General features: G+C 47.2%; 1 protein-coding gene across 1 annotated transcript; it reads left to right on the top strand.

The window, feature by feature from the left end:
* The first annotated feature begins 5,531 nt into the window (after positions 1 to 5,531).
* STAR (steroidogenic acute regulatory protein) lies at positions 5,532 to 11,826 on the top strand. Its single transcript, XM_019662964.1, has 7 exons — positions 5,532 to 5,781; positions 6,587 to 6,700; positions 7,025 to 7,152; positions 8,279 to 8,437; positions 8,567 to 8,751; positions 9,348 to 9,441; positions 9,951 to 11,826. Exons 1-7 carry the CDS (start codon positions 5,718 to 5,720, stop codon positions 10,062 to 10,064), a joined length of 858 nt encoding a protein of 285 aa, XP_019518509.1. The 5' UTR covers positions 5,532 to 5,717; the 3' UTR covers positions 10,065 to 11,826.
* Positions 11,827 to 12,462: the final 636 nt, after the last annotated feature.

Below are 12,462 nucleotides of genomic sequence, written 5' to 3'. Positions count from 1 at the left end.
AGCAAGAGACTGCTTCCTGGGTGCTTGCTTTTACAGGGCTGGTATCCAGATAAGTACCCAAGATCAAAAGTAAATTTTCCTATCCCCTCCCAACATCTACCCTGAAAGAATGAGAACACCAGCCCCAGGAAATGGAGCCTACCTGCTGCTCGCCTGTCTCACTCTGAGCAGGTCTGCAGTAGTTAGGACTCGCCTGCCTGTCTACTCCTCAGGTTGTGCCAGGGCACTTGGAAGCAAAGACTAAAATCAGGTCCTCCTTTTCTCCTGTCTCACTTCACTGTTTTGCCTCTTTTTTTCCCTCTCTGTCTCCTATTTTCTACCCAATTTCTTTTTAAAACAAAATTTTTCCCCTAACTCCAGCCACTCAGTAGCTGTTGCTGCCACTTGACTAGACCCAGGGTTAAAAAATGGGCTCCAGTGCTGCCACTCTGGAAATACAGAGAATTGGGTGGTGTTGGGGCATCAGCTAACTAATAGCTAGGACTTATAGCAAGAGAGAACTCAATGCTGGGCGTATCTCAAGCTCAGGAACCCAGATTGCCTGAGTATCCACCTCAAAGACCCACTTGATTGACATATAATTTACACCCAGTAAACCGCTCTTTAGTGTGCGGCTCTGAGTTTCAACAACTGCATATAGTTATAGATCATCACCCGTGCCCCTTGGTATTTCTCCCTCCTTCCCTAGCCCCTGGCAACCACTGATCTGTTTTCTGTCCCTATAGTTTACATTGGCAACTAATTCAATTTTTTCTTAACATAGTGTGCAGGTCAAATAAAACGTCTGGAAGGTGAAATTCAGCCCACCTGCCCTCAGGTTGCTCTTCTGGGCTTAGCCTATTAGAAAAGACAGGAAACTTATGTTCCTGGCCAAACTCCCTGGGCAAGGAAACCTAAAGCCTGGCTCACCTGCTGAAAATGGCTGGTGAAGGGCAAACCAGGGAACCAAGTAAAATCTAATAGTTGAGAGTCATTCATCACCCTAAAACTTATTGAGCAACTACTCTATGCCAAGCATATGCTATGAGGCAACTATTGGCTCCATTTTTTTCAGAGAGCAATGAGATTTTTAAAGTTAAGTTGTATAACCAAGAGCACAGACTAGACTGCCTGATTCTGCACCCTGGTTTCTTAATAACTCTCTGAGCTTAGTCAAGCTGCTTACCTTTCAGTGCCTCAAGTTCCTCATCTATAAAATAAGGGTAATAATTGCACCAAGTCCTTGGGCAGTAGTTGTGAGAATTCAGCAAGCTAGTGTGTGTGAAGAGTTTACACATAGAGCAGTGCCTGGCACAGGAGGAGTTCTCAGTGTCAACTATTATAATAAATCTCCTGAATCCCCAAAGCTGTGCCGGATTCCTGAGATAGATTCCGTACCCTCCAGGAACTTGCACTTACAGTCACCTTTGTATAAATAAGAATGATATCTGTGAAATAATGGTGACCAACTCAGATTAAGGAATTAAGTGCTGGGTTACATAAAATGGACTCGAAAGGGAGGTAATCCGTAATTACCTCCAACCCAATGAGTCAAACTTGTCTTTCTGCTACCTTCTCACAATGGCCCCTTTGGAGGAAAACAGTTCATTCTTTCAATATTAAATAAGAATATACCCTATAAGCAGCCCAAGGTTTGCCCTCACCTCCAGGCTGGCCACCCTTAAGAGATGGAAGAGAGTCAATATTTACTGAGAATCTACAAAGCGCCAGGTTATGTGCTTTCCAATCATTTATTAAACAATTATTCAGTATCTATTCATTATATAGCACTGTGCTAAATGCTGGGAATTCAAAAGCTTGGAAAATATCCAAGTCTTTATGGAGTGTACAGATATATAAAAAAGGGGGACCTGTCGGGGAGGCAGATAGGGAAACCTCTGTAACTTAACTCAATTTTGCTGACCTAAAACTGCTCTAAAAAAATAAAATATTTTCAAAGTGTCTGGGGGGAGAGGGGAGGATTAGCAATAGTCTTACTGATACTGTCACAAATATTTATCAAGGGGCCCCAAAGGGGAAAGTCCTGAATTCTAATTAAAGAGTAGGGTGAGTGGGGCCCAAAGGGGAGCCTTTGAGGAAAGATAATACCGTGAGCTGCCTTGAACATGGATAAGGTCTGTATGGGGCAGATTGCATGCAGGCGTCTCAGGACTAAGCTGAGCATTGCTGGAGAAGAAAGCTAGGGTGAGAATTTGGAGGGCCCAGAGATTGAGTTGAGAGTCTGGACTTCATCTTATGGGCTCTTGATGTATTGCTACCTCATTTAAGTCATATAACCACCCTGAAAGGATTACAAAAAGAAAAAGAAAAAATATATCCCTATTTTTCAGATTAGGAAGTTGAGACGGAGGAAGTGAGTGGCTCACAATCATAAAGCAAGTGGTGAAACCAGGGTTGGAAGGTTTTTGTTGTTGTTGTTTTTATTAGTTTCAGGTGTACAGAACAATGCACTAGTTATCCTTTTCACCCCGCAAAAGAAACAACCCCCCTCCCCCATCTACTGCCCTCCCACCCCTGATTGGAAGTTTCTTTGAATATAAAACCTATGCTTTCTCCACTTCAGTTCACAGCGTCCCCACTACCAGTCCAGTAAACACAAAAGTAGGTGGTGTTGCCCAGTGCTCGCCTCCTCTGAGCTGGGGCCCAGGCAAACTCAAGGCCCCTCTCCTCAACTCTCAGCCTCTGCCTGCTAGGCATTTGCAGAGCAACCTTCCTACCACACCCTACAAACATTGCATGGCTGAACTACCAAAGTTCCCCAAGGCAGCCAGCTCTCAACCCTTAGATCCTGTCCCCATGCTGCTGGCCATTTGCTCTACCTGGAACCACCTGCACCCCATCCTCTCTCTAGCTCAAACCTGGCTAACTCATTGTACTTTCCACCTCAGCTCTAATGTCACTTCTTCCCAGAAGCCTTCCGTAATACTCCCTCTCCCTGTGTAATTAGGTTTTCCATTCTCTTGTTCTTCCAAAACACATCTGCTCTACAACTCCATACTGGGTCATATGGTTCATTTTTCTCGTAATTGTAGATCTACACCGTGGACACTCAAAGGATTGTTGAATGAATGAGTGGAGTCCTCTTTTCTGCTCCAAAGCCCAGCCTGCCTCCCTGCCCTGCCCTGGGGCCTTCCTCTTCAACACTCTGCATAGCTTGAGCCAGATCGCTGGTTATCTTCTTGACTAGCTGTGTCCAACTGATCTCCTTGGGGGACTCTGCCCTCATCAAAAAGCAAAGCCAGATACAGATGACGTCCAGAATCAGAGGAAATTCCCAGACCTCTCCCCACCTTACTGCTTAGGGGGACAATAAGAGTTAACTAGTCATTCAGACTGGAAAGGATGAGGAAGAGAAGAAAGCCTTGGCCCTGGGGGAGGTCACCAGCACCCTCTCCCTGAGTCAATGGCAGCCTCTGACATCAGCAACGGCGTATGCCTCAGTCCTCCAGTCTCCCCACACCACCTCCTCCCCTCACAATGGCCATAATTCACCACAGGATGGCAACAGCAGGGCCTTGAATGTTATCTGCATGGCCTGTCCCAGAACGACTCCCTCCCCACTCCCCGCCACCGCCACTGGGGCACACGTGCATGAGGACGCACGTGTACCAAGAAGGGAGGACAACCATCCAGCACACCACCTGCACCTCCTCTTTCCGAGTCTACGAAAGGCAAAGCCCACCCCCACTGGCTTGGCTTCCACACAATAAACAGGCCAAGGCCTCTTCCTTTGGGGCTCTTCGAGGGCTGAAATCAAAGCCAACAGGCAGGTTTCCTAATTCAAAAGACATACTTGTGTCCCCAGTTGCTTCCCCAATTGGTCACCTAATAGAGAAGGAGCAAGAACCTGCTCTGTGCCTTTCCTGGAATTGAGTGCTGGGGGTGGCATGGGGTGGACAAGGTGCCTGCCTCGGGGACAAACCGTCCCACAGGAGAGACAAACAAGCACACAAAAGCCATTACACAAATCGAGACTGGAGATGTGCCCCTCTGTGGTACCGACATTAAGGGTGTGAGTCAAAGGAACAAGCCATTTCAGAAGATTGGGGTGGTCACGGAAGGCTTCACAGAGGAGGGGGCCGACAGCGGGCCTTGAGGAATAGGCCAGGAGCCTCTAGGCAGCCATTGGTTGGAGAGAACGAGGGCCACTCAGTAGCTGGACCCGTCCCACTCCTTCACCAGGGGTTGAGATGGGTGTGGACTCTAGGCACCAGGCCTGGTTCTGAGCCGGGCCTGTCCCTTTCATCCATTCTGGAGTAAGGGAGCCAGTGGGAGCCAGTGGGGACCTGCTATTGCTCCCCACTTTTTAGGTCTTCCCTCTGCTTCTGGGCAGTGGTGACAGGACACAAAATTCTCACACAAGACGCAGGCCCTGAGCCAGAGGCAAATCCGTGGGATTCTCTCAACCCCCAACATTGTTGCCAGGTGAATCCGGCTTAAAAGCAACCTCAAGGTCAACCTTAAAGGGGAAGGATGTCATCAGAGACCAGCATGCAGGCTGGGAGGGGATCTCCCTCACTGGGCCTAAGATGGTGTGTGGGAACTGCAGAGGAGACTCAGCTGCCTCATGGGTCCCTAATTTAGAGCACAGGGCCCCCAAAATGCAAAGACTGAGATGAGCACCCAAGTACCCTGTTCTTTCAACCTTTCAGCTCATGCCAAGCCCTCTGGTGCAGGCTGCCGAGCCTGGGTACTTGGGGGAAGTGTAAAGAAGGGTGCAAGGCACGGCCAGGCCCAGGTCCCCTCTCCTTGTGTCTCCGGCCGGTCCTCTGCTCTGCTTGTGAGCTTATAGGACTCAGCCCTGAGGTATCATCCTTGCTCCAGCACAAACCCTCAAGGGAACGAACGCTGACTAGGTTTTTGATAAAGTTACTTACATAAATAGTTGTTTATATAAAAATTGAACACTGGAACACACAAAGTGTCTGGGGGCTGCCAAAGGGACTGTGTAAAGAGGGACTGAAGGTCAGAGGACTTGTTATTGTCCCAGCCCTGCCACTGACCAGCTGTTTGACTTTGAATAAGTCACTTGCATTCTTTGGACTTCAGGTTCCTCATGCAGGGGCTGGATGGCCTCTACCAGCTCTGACCCACTAAGTTCTCTTTGCAGACATCTGGGCACTCTGACAGGCAGTTTCCCAAAGCACAGGGGGTTCATATAACACCTACATGGCAATCAGCTAGGATTTTTTTTAAATGCAGGTTTCAGAACCTCCATTCAAGACCTATTAAATCTGGAGTTTCTGAGAATGAGGGCTAGAAATCTGTAGTTTAAACAGTACCCCACAAGTTATTTGAGAAACACTGTCGGATGGTGTATGCTTTCTTCTAAACTGCTTTTACCTCAGCTAATTTTTTTTTTCCCTATTCCCCTCCATCCACTGAATCTGGCACTAACCTTCTTACTCCTTTCTGTGCATTCCTCCCCCCCACCCCATCCCCCTGAACTCCACAAATGGCCAAAGCAGTGGTGTGAGGCAATCCCTCTATCCTTGACCCCTTCCTTTGCACAGTGAATGACGGCTTTTGTTATCTCCGGTGATGAAGCACGGCCTTCGGCTGGAGGCATTTAAGACGAGGAACACACAGTCCCCGCCACAGCTGCAGGACCGAGGCAGACCTTGACAGGCTCAGGAAGGACAGAAGCCACCCTTGAGAGCAGAGGCACTAGCAGCAGCAGCAGCAGCAACAGCACCGCTACCAGCCGCCAGGAAACCATGCTCCTAGCAACGTTTAAGCTGTGTGCTGGGAGCTCTTACAGACATGTGCGCAACATGAAGGGTGAGTTCCCTGGGGGAGAGGGTGTTGAGGGTGTTGACCAAGAGCTCTCAGGCATGTAGTTTATTGGAGAAAGTACTGAACTGGGGGCAAGCCACTCAGGTTCTGTCTCTTCGTGGGTGAGTTTGTGCCAAGTCTTGTCCCTTCTGGACCTCAATTTTCCCACCTGAACAATTGGGCTGGATACCAAGGTGTCTATGTCTCTTCCGGATTCTGGTCTCCCCACCAGGGCTCCAATCTTCTTTGAACTCTTCCTGACTCAGCCTTCCTCTAGGATCGGTACCAAGGGTACCAAGAAAGTCCTAGCCACAGTGGTAGAGGTAGGAGCAAGCCTTGACGCCAACAAGCCCTGTTGGCAAGCCTGAGACATGGGCAGGGAAAAGATGGGGAGAAGAAAAAGAAAGGGAAGTAAGATAGCAGAAGAGCAAAGACCCCAGCTGCTGACAGCTACAGACCTTAGGAGATGGGCGTCTTTAATTCTCCTTGTGTAGCAGAATTTTTCTGGTTGTTTGAACAAAACTTCTCTCCTGTTCAAGAAGGAAACTCTGGTGTGGCCCCTGCCTCCAGGCAGGACCAGGCCTGGCCAGCTCAGGTGGCAGGCAGATTTCTGGGCCCTGGAGACAGACAGCCTGGTGCAGTGTAACGAGCACTGGACTGTGAGTTGGCCTGGCTGTAGTTCAGTTGCCTACTAGGAATGTGTTCCTGATCGAGTCACTTCCCTCTCCAAGCCAGTTTCCTCTTCTGTGACAAGATGAAGGAGTGGAAGGCACTTTCCCCGTCCTAGGCAAGTTTCCTTCCCTCCCTGCAGGTCTGAGGCACCAAGCTGTGCTGGCCATTGGCCAGGAGCTGAACCGGAGGGCACTGGGGGGCCCTACCCCTAGTGCATGGATTAACCAGGTCCGGCGCCGGAGCTCTCTGCTTGGTAAGTGCTGAGGTTTCTGGGCTTCTGCCAGTGGCGGGAGGCTCCCAGGGTGCAAACATTGTACATGTGGCTCTGGTTCCCCCCACGCACCACCCCCAGCCTTTCTTAGTCACTTTAAGATGATGGGAATGGAGTTTCTCACTGCCAGATCCTCTCCCTGACACCTGAAGCTGCTGTGTATGTCTAACTTGACCTGCAGGCTGAATCCTATGGCTTAGGTCTTGGCTCTTCAGAGAAGAGCAGATCCAGGGATCAAAGGGATGTAGCTGGTGGGAGGCTAGGGGACTGGTAGGAAGCTTGGTGTGTCCTTGGCTGTGTATCCAGGTTCTCGGCTCGAAGACACTCTCTACAGCGACCAGGAACTGGCCTATATCCAGCAGGGAGAGGAGGCGATGCAGAAGGCCCTGGGTATCCTCAGCAGCCAGGATGGCTGGAAGAAGGAGAACGAGCAGGTAAGGGGGGGAGGAATGGAGTTCCTGCCTATCGCATTGCCATCCTCAAGGCCAGCTGGGGGTCTCTGCTCTCCTCGGAATTCTTGCTTTGTGCAGTAGTCACCGCACAACAAGTAGTTTTAAGTTGAGAATTCTCCTTTCGCAAAAATATATCCTCAGGTACACCCTTCTCCCATCAGACATCCTGGAGGCTCGCATTTGAGAAACGTACATTGTTCCTGTATCCTGACCTACCTCCAAACACACTGTACACCTATTCAGCAGAGACCATGCAATGGTCTGTCTGCATTTGAGGCCTCATCGTCCTGGGCCAGAAGTTCTGGTGACAAGGCACAGTGTCTGTGCCGTTCAGCTTGCCTTATGGCTCAGCTTGCACAGGCGACCTGCGCTCAGCTGCAACAGGGCTGCACTGAAACACAGATGGCCCACGCCTTCTGGACTCTGCTCGTGAGCACTGCACCTTCACTTGGAGCCAGTTAACAAGGCGCGTGTTAAAGGCCAGTGGCTCTAGTGAGACTGATGGTTTTATCTTCACCAAAAGCTTACATGCTGCCCATTGCCCCAAGTTTGGGTAAAACCTCTCCAAGTTCTCAGAGGTAACAGACTACTACTACTAGTTTGGGAGTCAACAAATCTGGGACTTAGACCCAGCACTGCTCTTATCTAAGAGCCTCTGGGCATATCACTGACCTCTGGCTCTCTCTCTTCCATGGGTGAAATGAGGTACTGGACTAAAAAAATCTTTAAGATCCCATCCAACATTCTATGTATGTAGTTGGGTGTAGGCCGGACTTTTCCCACTCCCAGGTTTGTCTCTCAGGATGTTGGAGCTTTGGAAGTAAGGTTCTTTTCAGCTGGATCTGCCCGTGCCCATCAACATTTACCACCAAGAAAACAGGCCCAGGGAGCAGGCAGGTCACCTCTCAAGTCTTCAGCAGATGCACAAGGCTTGTGGCAGGAAAGAACACCTACTCCACCTTAACCAGAAATAGTTTCAGGCTTCTTAATATTCAGCTTAGAGTTCTTTTTGCTGTTCTGCTTCCCGCCTTGCCTGGCATTGTCTACGTGCACTAGGCTAGAATAGTTTTCTCTAACCTCTATCCCGGGGCTCCTTTCTCCCTGCCAGGTCAATGGGGACAAAGTGCTGAGTAAAGTGGTCCCAGACGTGGGCAAGGTATTCCGGCTGGAGGTGGTGCTGGACCAGCCCATGGAGAGGCTTTATGAAGAGCTTGTGGAACGTATGGAGGCAATGGGAGAGTGGAACCCGAATGTCAAGGAGATCAAGGTGAGGAGAGTCCAGGTGTGGACGGCAACGACCCATGAGAGCCCAGTCTGGAAGGTGGCCAAAGCTGTGGGTGTTGCCTTACCGCCAGCACTAGCTATGTAGTGATTCTGGTTCCCTGTGGTCTGGTAGGTCTTGCAGAAGATTGGAAAAGACACAGTGATCACCCATGAGCTGGCTGCAGAATCAGCAGGAAACCTTGTGGGGCCCCGTGACTTTGTGAGTGTGCGCTGTGCCAAGCGCCGAGGCTCCACCTGTGTGTTGGCTGGCATGGCTACACATTTCGGGGAGGTGCCAGAGCAGAAAGGTGTCATCAGGTAATTCTGGCAGCAGGCTCCAAAGCTCCCTTTCCTAACACAGGCCTGTGGACCAAATGTGTGATAAATCCCCAGCTCCAAAAAACCAATCCTTGGTCTCTACCCTCAGCTCCCCTTTACAAGGAAGGTTCTCATTTTTCAAAGCAGGAAAGACAAGATTGGCCCTACTTATTGTCCCGAGCCTCCCAGGAAGTTTAAGAATCTTAATAATTTTTTAAAGCAAGAGGTAGGGCTGAGGTTTAGCTGATATCATCAGGTATGACGATACTGATTAAAATTTAATCCACACCACTTAGAACACAGCTGTTACCTGAGTTCCCCAGGGGCTCCAGCCAGCATCCCGGACCCTTTCCCCAACCTGTCATCCCACAACTAAAAGGCACAACAGGAGGCCTCCAGGTTCCAGCTCCAGCTCTAATCAGCATTTGTTCTGATGACCTGGAAACCATGCCAACTGTTAAATATCACCCTTTGCAAAGGATACTACTCTAATGAGATTTGGAAGGACAAGGCACTCAAGAAATGTGGCTAGTATGAGTCAGCATAAAAGAGAACTTGGAATTGTCCTTCTGACTTGACTTCTCTTCATTTGCCAGAGCTGAGCACGGTCCCACTTGCATGGTGCTCCATCCTCTGGCTGGAAGTCCTTCAAAGACCAAACTGACTTGGCTGCTCAGCATTGACCTCAAGGTGAGGGGCACGGGAGGTGGCTCAGTGGGAAGGTGGTGAGAGAAAAATAGGTTCTTACCCTCTCCATTATCCCACATGGAACAGGAAAAATCCTCTTCCGTGCTGAGAGAATCAGACTGTTCAGAGGTAAGAGGCTTGAGTAATGGCTTAATTGACATTCCACCATCTCAAAAGCCTGCAATGGCTCCCTCTTACCTCTCATATCAAATTTCAAATTTCCACTCTGTAGTTAGGCCCAGAAAGGTATGCTAATTAGCTTAGGGTCACGCTGCTGGGAAGACAGGGCTGAAATTTGTCCTAACAGTAAGTCCTGTGCTTCCGACTCCGTCATGACGAGAGGGCAGCAATGCAGTCCTCCAACCCATGACCCTGCTCAGCCACAAGGTTGTGCCTATAAATACAGCTAGCAGACCAAGCCCCAGCCAACCCATGTTTGTGATAGAGTGCAGAGGTGTCTAGAGTGGAACATCAGCCACAAAATGGCCAAATTCTTCTCCATTCTACTCTAGGGATGGCTGCCAAAGACTATCATCAACCAGGTCCTATCACAGACCCAGGTGGACTTTGCCAACCATCTGCGCAAGCGCCTGGATTCCAGCTCTGCCCCTGAAGCCAGCTGTTAAAGGCCAGCCTGCTGCTCCCACCTGTTCTGGCTGCATTGGCTTGCATGCTCATCAGGACAATCCCTCCCAGAAGCCTGCAAGTCTGTCTGAGATCATCTGGGGACAGTGGGATGGGTTGGCAGTGTACTTAGTTTAATACTAGGCCTCAGATTGGTAAAATTTTAGTACCAAGTGATTAGGGAAGAGGCTCTTAAAGAAAGCCTTCTAACTTCATTCACTGATTAGCTGTAAAATGAAGGTTAAGGGTCCCAAAATATTTTTAAAACTTTTCTCTGGGACCTTACTTATCTACTTAAAAACATCTTAAAATGCTACTAGCTGAGAGAGGGTGCAGAGGGTGCTAAATACACGGATGGGGACCTCACACCGTATGGGCTCTAGAGCGCCATTCCCTGCAGGCAGTGTGTGGACATAGCAGGGTCTTACAGTAAGAGGGGCTCCAACCATGCTCTGCTCAAGCAAGCAGGGAGCTACACCCAAGCACAGGCAACTCCCCATAGCAGGTGCCTTCCAAACCTAGTCCGTTTTCTTGATGAAAAAATACAAAATGATTAGACTGGTTCCCTTACTTGTCCCATGAGCACCAGTCAGAATAAAGAATCATAACTAATACAAAAGCTTCAGTCTGTACCTGTTTTAAAATTCTACTCTTAAGAAATCTGAGTTAATTGCAACTTCATACTAAAGGAGTCCTGGCCCAAAATTTTAAATTGAATCCCTTAGCTCATTAACAGGAAAAACTACTGGGGACCTATGTCATTCAATTATTTAGAATCTGTCACCAAAACCTTTCATAAAAATTTAATTTCCACGATAAGCACAAGCCTAAATCAGCTCTTAACTCTATAATTGATAGCTGATTAAAGGGCACTGGAAGATGAAGATTGAGGATTTTTATTTACCTAATTAAAAGAAGGGATAGTGCCAAATATGAGTGAATGAATGATAAAGGATAAAGTTGAAAATAAATTTTATTATTTTCCCATTAGTGATTGTTTAGACCTAAAATGGTAACTGCATCTTTAGATCAGAGTCTATCAGCTCTCAGCCTGGCTCAGGGCTGCCAATTCCTCTGCTTTCATAGGTCAATATTTTACTATTTTGAGAGAAGATGGCTGGAAGAAGGGGTAATATGGTGACAGTGAATTTCCTTTCTGAGGTTCAAAGAATTTATGCTTTTAAAACATAAATCAGGATGGCATTATTTTGCTAAAATGTATCCATAAGATGAAAAACCAACCACTACCACTTGAAGCTTTTCCATTCTAGTGCTAATAGCATTGATGATTTATACCATTTGGAAATAGAGCTTTACCTTATTTATTAAACAAATTAGCAGTAGTAGGAATGCTGGTATTTATTGAGATATCGAAATTTTACAACTGATAGAGATATTTATTATTATTTATTCAGATTGTTTCTTACAGTACTCTATTTTTGGCAAAGATAAAATTATTGCTTATCTATCAAGGAGCTTCAGAGTGAGAAGGGATATTTGTAGAAATATTTCTAGAACAGAATTATTATCTACTCCCAGCTATGAAAAAATGGTTACTTGTTTAAAGATGTGTAAAGCAATATATATTCTGGTTTTAAAAGAGAACAGGGTGATAGTAAAGAAATGGGCTTTCAACACACACCACCGTTTTGAGCTCAATTGTAATTTGCCTTCTTTAAACTATGCAACTGTGTCTTTGAGATGACTGGGGAGATATTCTCCCACTTGTTTCATTTTACAATGGAATAAAATAAGTTGTGATGATCTGTTTACAGAAACCATTTTATATAGGACTACATGAAGAGTAGGCATTTTGAGCCCTTCAAATGAAACACACACACACACACACACACACACACACACAGAACATGAAGTATAAAAAGGCGAAATCATTATTTCTGTAACCTTATGAAAGTGTACAAAAAACGAATTTTATCATTTAAATGGAGAGTGGGTATATAGGTAATATTTTTATATTTCATAATTTATATTTTATCTAATTATGTGGTAATTTATATTAAAGAATTCACCTCCAGCTTCCTCTAAATTACATCACCCTCATCTTCTTCGAGTTCTCCAAACTCTGATGATCCACCTTTATAACCAAGTCTGCCCTTTAAGACCAGCCACAAACGAACAGGTGTCCACGAGGTGACAGGCTGAGACTCCAACCTACAATCATACTGATTCAGTGTTAGGTTTCCTGTTAAAGAGACGTGGAATGGCCAAAGCAAAGAGCCTCGGTGATTTGTTACGAGGCAACTATTGGGTTGTCGGACAAGTCATGACATATTTTTTCTGTTTTCCGTTGCAAAAATGCATCATGACTTTTCCGACAACCCAATATATTAGTCAAAGCTACTGTGTTAGGGTACCTATAGACACTTGAAATTTAGGAAA

The sequence above is a fragment of the Hipposideros armiger genome, unplaced genomic scaffold (genome assembly GCF_001890085.2).
Source record: "Hipposideros armiger isolate ML-2016 unplaced genomic scaffold, ASM189008v1 scaffold_384, whole genome shotgun sequence".
Lineage (NCBI taxonomy): Eukaryota > Metazoa > Chordata > Mammalia > Chiroptera > Hipposideridae > Hipposideros > Hipposideros armiger.
This window is presented reverse-complemented; position numbering and strand designations above follow the sequence as displayed.